This window comes from Cottoperca gobio, chromosome 22 (assembly GCF_900634415.1).
Source record: "Cottoperca gobio chromosome 22, fCotGob3.1, whole genome shotgun sequence".
Lineage (NCBI taxonomy): Eukaryota > Metazoa > Chordata > Actinopteri > Perciformes > Bovichtidae > Cottoperca > Cottoperca gobio.
Window position 1 is genome coordinate 9158893 of NC_041376.1, and position 9509 is coordinate 9168401.

The following is a 9509-nucleotide window of genomic DNA, read 5'->3' on the forward strand; positions in this document are numbered from 1 at the left end:
AACTGACCCGTTTCTTTGTGATATCCTCTTACTCTGGAAACCTCATTAGCTCTGCAGAGCTTTCCCTCTATCGGCACAGGTTCAGGACCAAGCTCAGAGGCCACGGTGGAGGGAGAGAGAGAGAGAGAGAGAGAGAGAGAGAGAGAGAGAGAGAGAGAGAGAGAGAGAAGCTTAACAAGTCTACTCTTAAATTGTAAAATAAAATTTAAAAAGCCTCTTGCGTTTGAACTACACTTGATCACTGTAAGGTCTCTAAAAAGCTGGATCGTGATTCTTCTCCACTGCTCCTTCCACTATAAATACATGGGCTTGTTAGGCGTCCTCGGACACTTCCCAGAATGACGGCTACTTCCAGATTTTAAAGGGTCAGCACTTTACCGACGCAGGATAAACCGAAGCAGACAAACGACAGCAACAGGATGGAAGATTTAAGAGTGTTGGAAGAAGTTCAATGCCGTTTAGTGACTGGTGTTTTTTTTTTAGAAGAGTTGTCAACCCCCTGAACCAAGGCTATCGCACGATCCCGTTCCGCCAAAGATTGTAAATATCGATCGCTGCATTCAAGCAATCTCATCCCTAGCACTTCTTGTAAAAGTGAATGTTGAGTGATTTGGGATTAAAAAAAAAAAAATCTCACGAAGCTTGTGTGTGTCTTCCTCCCAGCTCCTTCTATAAGAACGAAGAGGACGACGCACCAATCAAGCGATGTCCTAAATGTAAAGTTTACATCGAGAGGGACGAGGGCTGTGCACAGATGATGTGCAAGAACTGCAAACATGCCTTCTGCTGGTACTGTCTGGAGTCCCTGGACGTGAGTTGGTTCTTCAGAATTTCATTATTCCTCGACGTTCAGCGCAATGTTTTTTTTAACTATGTCCACAGTGTAATATTGCAATATTGTTTGCACAATGGGATCATGGATGTAGATGAGTCAGTTGTCTCCCTGTGACAGCAATAGCTTTCATTATCAGGAGATTGTAGCTTAACTATCTTCATAAGAAAGGGATGAGATGTTTTTTAGTTTTTTTTTAATTGAGCTTTGGATAAGGGTGACTTATGAGCCGTGTTGACTTATGCAACCTTAATTGTGTGAACACAGACAACCCAACCGCCATTTAAAAAGCATGACATCTCCGAACGGCTGCCGGTGTCTTTCACACTGCTCATGGTCAATCTTTATTTGTGTACGTGTGTGTGTGTGTGTGTGTTTGCGTGACAGGACGACTTTCTCCTGATCCACTATGACAAAGGGCCCTGTCGAAACAAACTGGGCCACTCCAGGGCGTCTGTTATCTGGCACAGAACACAGGTGAGAAACCCATCTTCCTTCCCCTCTCTCCTGTTCTCTCCACCCTTGTCTCTCACACTCACCACACTGCAGCATGTGGCCGTACACGTGCTCCCGGGTTCTGCCTCTTTCTCTCTTTCTGGCTCAAACACTCGCAGTCGGTGATGGACTAGCATTATCTTGACAGTACAATAGGAAAAGGACAGCTTGATCCGCGTGCAGCGACAAGTGCCTGGTGGTCGGTGTCCTGCTGTTTTCAACTAAGCCTATTATGTACACCTTTCACTTTAAAAATAGAAAACGTTTACATAACAAAGGTCATTCTTTACCGATAGGTTACCAAATGAAAGGACGGATTACACAAAGGATTGGATATGACATGTAATTTCCCACATGTGAAATGGTGGATTACACATGATCAGGATTAGATATGTCATGTGTTTTAAGTCCTCGACAAAGGCCGACTCTGTTTTTTGGTTCCAAAATTTCTCCTCAGCGTCTCCTCCTTAGGCGAATAATCTATTAACGAGTAGGTGCCTTAGTCCAACATACTTGTTATTTTGTCAACATTAGCCATACACACTGGCATCTGTTGCCCAGTGGGGCAGACTGAGTCATATGATTACAGTTCAGCTATAGCTTCACTGTGTGTCTCTCTATTGCTCTCCTCATTCTGCGCCCCTCTCTCTCCTTCACATCTAAAAAGCTTCCCTCATAAATACAAGATGTACCAGGGCAAACCTATCTCTCCCTGTCTCTATCTGACGCCATGTCTACCATCAGTTACCATGTCCTAAACATGTAAGCATCACTAGGGTCGGCTATTCGCTCAGTACACTGTGCTTTCCTTTACAGCACAGCCTGTATACTAGCTGTCGGAAGAACAGTTAGTAATGTGTTATAAACAGCCGGGAGAAACATGTTTGAAAACAATACAGCAAAAAGGTGTCTTTGTTTTGCCCACATAACGGGAGGAGAAGCATTGAGCTGTTATAAGTCACTGTTGCATGTGACTGTTATGTATTCCATTTTGTGGCTCTGAACTTGCTGGTGTCTGGCGCCCCCATGTGGTCAATTTACTAACTTGCTCATAACAGTAAATAGTTTCAATGTGATAATGTTGCTCAGAATATTCCTTTTAATCCATTAGTTGAAATTTAGATTAGTTTAGGATATGTTCATGATGACTTACTGTGGGTTTTACTAGTGTTGATGCTGAGATAGAGAATCAGTAAAAGCCTTAACAGTTATTTCACAAGATGTGTGGAGATCCCTGGCAATAACAGGAAGTAAACAAACTACTTGTGATGTCATGATCACATGTGGTGTTTTCCAGCATCTTGTAATTAACTCAACTTTATTTTATAAAGCACCTGTTTATACAAGGTTAAAACACAAAATAATATAACAATATTACAATATTACATTTATTACATTACTCTGCTGTCAAACATCCTCTCAAATAGCTTAATGCCCCAGTCAGTTCCTGTTTTCCTCCTTCTGTATGCTTTTTATTTCCGTTCAGTTCCTATAGTTTCCAGCTTCTCAAAATGCTACTCTATTGCAATAGATCAAGCGGGTCTGTCCATTATCATATTTCCCATATTTTTGTGTACACCTGTGTTTTCTCTCACAATGACAAAGATGCATCTGTCCATGCAACATGCATGAGTGGAATGCAAATGATACTATCTTCAGAGGAAGTCAGTTGGAAGAAGAACCCTAATGCATATACTATTAATTAGTTACTGAGTTAATGAAAAAGAAACTTCAGCAACCGTGCTGAAAAGGTTCTGTTGTTTTGAGGCATTGAGTGCCATCTGCAGGCCAACTCGTAGTACAGCAGTTCAGATTTAGGATTCAAGGCAATGGCTTGTTTTTAAATCATTAAAAGAAAATCGACATCATCTTTGATATTTTGTTCAGCACAACTTGCACAATAAGGAGCTTTGTTGAAAAGGTGTAAGTAACCGACCCACTTATCTCTTACATGTGTGATGTATCGAAGCTTTTTCATTGGCACCGAAACATTTTGGTCCAATATTTGTGTTCTGACGTTTTTTATGACATATTTTATGGCATACTATAAGATCATGCTGCGTAAAGTAGTTAACTTTTAAGTGTAAACCCCTGCGTGTACCTGTTGCTGTATGCACAAGTGTGTTTACTTAATGTATATATTTCTTTCCCGTAGGTTGTGGGGATCTTCGCTGGCTTCGGCCTGCTCCTGCTGGTTGCCTCCCCCTTCCTCCTTCTGGCCACTCCCATCGTCCTCTGCTGCAAGTGCAAGTGCAGCAAAGGCGATGACGACCCATTGCCAACTTAAAACACGACATCAGAGCCTGATGCTTCATGGATGGGCCATGTTTTATTTCCTTTTCATCCCTTTACATTCTTCTCCTCCCACCAGCGTTGAGTGCTTAATTTGTTTCTGGCTGAGCCTGCACCGGGCCCCCGGCCGCTTCGGGATCCATCGCTCTGCATGAGAGAGGCGTGGTGGAAAAGCGACCCTGCACCTTGGCCTGAAGAGAGGTGCGGGGTCAAAGGTCAGAGGAGGTCAGACTTGTCTAAGGACCGCTGTGTCCATGTGTTAAGACGTTGGCGGTTTGGGGACGTGGAGGAAGTCTGGGCTGCTTCAAAGTGGTCCTTAGTTGTGGGTTACTGTGGTGTGGTATTCTGACGGGCTTTCTACAAACAAAGAGGAAAGCTAAGTTAAGAAATGCTTTTCTGTTGGATGGACAATATAATGCAGGAGCCACCTTTTTAGAAAGAACTTTTACTTTATCGCTCTGTTTTGTCGGTTTGTCGTACGCAACAAAAGCTTCACCTCCCCCCCCCCCCCCCACCACACTCGATGTAGCTCTACAGATTCAGTCAGTAGCATTAGAGTTACGCCACGCATGTTTGGTGTTCACTCGATTTGCACACGGAACATGATTCCTACGTCATGTTCACGACTGAGGTGGAGATGGGAGGCTGTTGTCACTCTCAACTCGATGTACAGCACGTCCTCTTGATGATGTCAATGTTTTATAACCTGTTGCTTTTAATAGAACTGTGCTCAGAGTAGTGTCTACGTGTTGTACTTTTTGAGTGTTTTCCAAACGGTAAGGTACACTTATTAAAGGGGAATGCCACTCAAATCTAAAAACACACTTATTTCTGTTTTCAATAAAGAGTTTCGTTCAACTTCCTGTTTAAGTTTTTTCATACCATCTCTCCGATTTTATCCCCTTTGACACACATTATACTTCTTTGAGAGAAAGCGTGTCACAGATTTGTGTGTTCTTGGATCCAGGACATTTCCCAAATTGAGTGGTGCTCCCCTTTAAGTTCAACATCAATTTAAAGTCTATTGGAGGACTTTGTATCCTCAAGTTGTGGAACCATTTTAATACTACACTAAAAGAGATGTCACTCCTGTAATTCTCAGTCCCCAGGTGGTGGTTTAGCCAAATAGAAATGAATAGCCTTAAATTGAGAACAGCCAAAATCAGGCATTTCCCCCTGTGCATTAAAACGAGTTAAAGTCCAAATAATCGCAGGGAAAGCATGTTTAAAAAGCATTACAGACAGTCAGTGAAGCCCTTTATATTCAGATGATTCTATGATGTCATCCATATGCCACACTGTTAATAGCCATACTGTAAAAAGAAGAAAAAAAACCAAGAGGAAGAAAAAATGAAACTGTCCTAAAGATGTTTTGTGTGACCTAGGATCTGTATTTCCTTAAGTGTTTTTGAGCAGGAGAGCTGCATCGTCACAGACGTCTCAGATCTCCCTCTCTTTGAGACTTAACAAATATCTGTCCAAAATTGCAAACTTGCATATGTTAGTGGTCCGAGTGTCAATGTTTTTGTTTTCGTCGGTGGTTAAAACCTCTCAACAACAAGCAGCTGTTTCCCCGCGAGGGGCATCAAAAAAAAAAAGCCTATCGAGTAAATAAAAAAAGAATGTTCTGTTTTCGGGCACGTAATTATGAAGCTGCTCTATACTATATCACTTTATCTATGCAAGTTTGTACATTACCATTCTTAAAAGGCTATCAATTTATCATGAACGACTTTATGTCATGAGAAGGTTTATATAGTTAAAGCTGCAGAATGTCACAATTATATTTGCATATCATGGCTTTTATTTAATCGGGGAGTTATTTTCATCTCCTATGTCGATGTTATCTATCCGTCTTTCAGCTATGTTTAAAGTTTGTGAGCTTGAAAACCAGAGTTTGGCCATTTTTCATGTGTTATTTCGGTATGTTTGGCGTGTCCTGTCTAACATTGTTTTTGTTACCACGCGTTAGCCGTTCTAATGTTCCGAACAAGCCATTTACTACCGCTTACTTCTGGTGTATTCTACCAGTGTTTATGTAGCATTTCATAAGAAGCGCGGCTACTGTTACCAAAAGAAAAAAGATGAATAGTTAACAACAGTAGCTAATCTGCAACTCATTCCAGTCCTCCATAAATTTAGCTACAACATTCAGTATGAGAATCCTTTTTATTATTAGTAGCCTTCAAATGTAAGTACCTTACCTGTAGCCTGTGTTGCTTTCACTGACCTCACCTACTGTATGAGCATGACAATTTGATATCCAAGCCAGTTCAATTTTCTACTTTTGAAGTTTGGTGCTTTCCCCCCAAAAAATTGTTATAAATTCCTCCAGCTTTTTGTTGTTTTAATGACAATCGTGCCAAGCAGACTTCCTGGAAGGGATAAGGAAACAGAGCTGTCTACTGTATGTGCATTTTGACCATGTATTTGTAATGTATTAACAGTTTTTACAGGGTGGAAAAAAAAATATTTTAATGCTTCTTTATGTAAACGCTGCACTGTATATGGGTTTCATTGTTTTACTTGTGTGGGTGTGTGGGTGTGTGGGGTGTATGGTGCCTGCTGTGTTTAACAGAAGAGTATAAGCAGCTAAAATCAATATCTCGATGCATATGAGAGATTGCAACCGTACTTTTTTTATTAATTTTTTTCAGGGCTCTGATAGCGCCGGGATGAGGATTCATTTCAATTAGTGCAAAAACATTTATTTAAACACAACTATGACCATCATCAAAGTCTTCAGCAGGCACAAACTAAACTAAAGTCGAACAAAATCATGGCCACTTCCATTTTTTCACACAACGTTCTCCTTTCACCTACGTTTGCTGGCACCACTCAACAGGTAGATAATGTATTATGCAACAAACATAAAAGGGCCAAACAGCAAACATTACAATCACTGCAGTGTCGCATTGCATATTGTTTTCTACACTAGAGGCTTGTCAGGGCTCAATATAAAGGCCTATATAACCACATGAGTCGATGAAACATCAGCACAGGTGAAATAGGATAGTTTGAGTTAAGGGCTCGTTCCTAACATTTGGCCCTCGAACGAGGAGCAGGTTTATTTTACGAGAGCTCAAAACCCACTTTGCAACTATCCTAAGATCACGTTTTTCGGTTTTTACGAGCAGCAATTCAGATTTTTATAACCGGTTGTGTCACGAGATGAAGCTGCATGATTTTTCTCTGACTTCTTCATGTTAAATATTACAATATTGTAGCCTCTAAAAATCTTTTGGAACGGTAGCGTTGTCACTCTATCACTCAGCTGTCTGTTTTCTTTTTTCATGTTCAGCCATATGATATACAGTGTCGGTCGGCAGGTTGGCTTCATGCGTCTGTTACCTTTTCTGTTGTTTTTACTTATTTTTTTATACGCCTGTTTTACATCATACTTTGTTGTATTTGCATTGTTTGTTTTAAGAGCGGATTTTTTTCAGGCCTGATTGGTCAATTCAACTTCAGTCAGTAAGTGGATTATTGTCAGAGGAAATGCTGTCTGTACGTCAGACTTCTGTATTTAGAGATGGTAAAGTATGTCTCTAATTTAGTCAGTAATCGAAAGTTAATTGACCTGGGGGGGGGAGGATACAAAGATATCAACATTGTAAAGTGGCATATTTGGATCAGTTCTGTACAACTTAGACTCGGCATCTCAGTATATCTACAGTTCCACTAACACTGTGACACCAGGTATTAAAGGTTGTTGTTTTTTGTGATTCTGCTCTCTTCATTCATTCATTCATTCATTCATTCATTCATTCATTCATTCATTCATACCAATGTCTTGAGATATTACACATTTTGCATGTCAAACATACCCTTAAGTCTTGTAGTCCATTTGGTTGTGAAATGGCTCCCTCTAGTGTTGAACTTGTAAAGTTCTCCCTTCCCTTAACAGAGGGACCGATAGCACGGGAAATGCAGGAATCCTAAAGTTAGGTGTAATACCTTTAAGACCTTGTTCATATATTTTAAGACTTGCAACCAGTTACAACCAGTGCACCCTCAGTCATATGATGGGCCCCTGAAGTGGTTCTCAGTCATCAAACTGCAAGTATGCCATAAAAATGTGATGGGCATATTCAGAAATGACATAAAAAGTGAGAAAAGTGTAGTAAGTAGTAAAAAAACATAATATAGTATAATATAAAAATGTCATGAATAAAGACATAGTACAGTAAGTCATAAAGAAAGTCAGTCTCAAAGAAATGCTGCACAAATGTGAAAGGATGACATTAAAACGTCATGAAAAAAACATGGCATGCCATAACAATTTCATAAAAAGTCATAGTATAATATGTCTTAATGAAAACGAAGTCCGCAATATCAGTTAAACAAGTGACAATGATGACAAAGAATATCATTCACTGTAACTTTATTGAATGTTTTTGATCCTCCGGAGGTATATTTATAATTTCCTTCTTTCAACAATGACCTTTTGTAGAAAATGTCCACATCCTCTTATCTAGCCTTTTGTTAAACTTGCGTCGAGCATCTTTCATTCATATTCACGGCATCTCTGTCTGTTCTTTTGCATCTCTGTGTGTTCATCAGACATGTGTCAGCCTTTTGTTAAGGTCTGCCAAAGAACAGGTTGTTCTCTCCCTCTCTCTGCCTTTGTGTCTATTTCCTGCCAGATGCTGGATTGGGAGCATTAACAAGACAACCCTGAAAATGAAAGTGCAAACGCTCGGTGATATATCATCCCTCACCAGCTGTTCTCTGTTTGGAAGTCTCTCCACCAATCACTGGGCAGGACCACAGGAAGTTGCCATCTGTGGGCATCATGGTGACAGAGTTTGTGGATGGGCGTTGAAGCTGATGTGTTATCTGGAGCAAATTAAGTATGATGCAGGGTGAGAGGGGGTGAGAGGGGGTGAGAGGGGGAGGGGGGGGAGCCAGGAGGTGCGGGGACGGAAATGGAGAAATGGACAGAGAAGACCGGGAGGAGTGTATCGCCTGGAAGACAAAGAGCCAAGCTGAGAGAGGGATGGATGAAAAGAGAAGAGACAAGGCCTTTGCACCTGCTCGGTAGAGAACACAAGGTTCTGCTATCACACGTGTGCTGGCTGCAGGCCGATCAGGCTGGTCTGCTCTGGCTTTACCTTCCAACACCTTACTGCCAAATCCTCCTCCTGCTCCCCATCCACTCCACTGCTGCTCTGCACATGCAATCCAAGCAACAAACTCTTAACCTTTCAGCCCTTTTACTATAGCATCAATGTATAGAAAATATTTTCAGTCACAAGTCATAATGGCTTTTTTTGAGTGAATTGAACTCGTTAAAACCACTGTCTAATATGTATTGAAATTCAGATGGGACATTTTCAGGATATAGTCTCGTCCAGTGGTTCCTAATCTTTTCTTTTTTTGTTGTTGCTTGTGTCCCCTTAATATGAAGCAGCATTATTTGTCTCTGAACTGTTAGCAGTTCAATAAAGACATATTTTCCCTGGACTGTTTTGTTTTTTGAGACTCAAGCAGAGAAAATATCCAGCAAAGATTATTGAAAATGTATTCATTTGTATTTCCTGCCTGTGTTATCATGTCAAAACCGATTCAGCTCAAGGACCCTTGTGGGGGTCTCAACCACTGGTGTGGTCCATGTAAGATCAAAAACAAAAGAATGCAAATTCAGTTAAACGTGATAGAAACATGAACACTTGAATGAATGGCTCTGTGTGATTCTAAACTATTATCTACACTACTTGTAAAGCTAAGTATCAGTTCACCGTTCAAGGTTTTGCCTCTTTATCTGCAACATGTAGTCGAAGGTCATTGTATGAATGCCTCGGCTTCATCTTATAGCTTGTTAGTCTGGTCAGCTGCCCTGATAATCGTTCCATGACCAGAATACAGCAGTGAGAGACATCTCTGAAGG

General features: G+C 40.8%; 1 protein-coding gene across 1 annotated transcript in view; it reads left to right on the forward strand.

The window, feature by feature from the left end:
* The window catches only part of rnf144aa (ring finger protein 144aa), a 29291-nt gene extending 21947 nt beyond the window's left edge, over positions 1-7344 (forward strand). The window contains exons 7-9 of the mRNA XM_029460272.1: positions 664-811; positions 1220-1309; positions 3483-7344. Of these exons, the coding sequence (XP_029316132.1) occupies positions 664-811; positions 1220-1309; positions 3483-3614 (370 nt within the window). The 3' untranslated portion in view covers positions 3615-7344. The remainder of the gene's footprint in view (positions 1-663; positions 812-1219; positions 1310-3482) is intronic.
* Positions 7345-9509: the final 2165 nt, after the last annotated feature.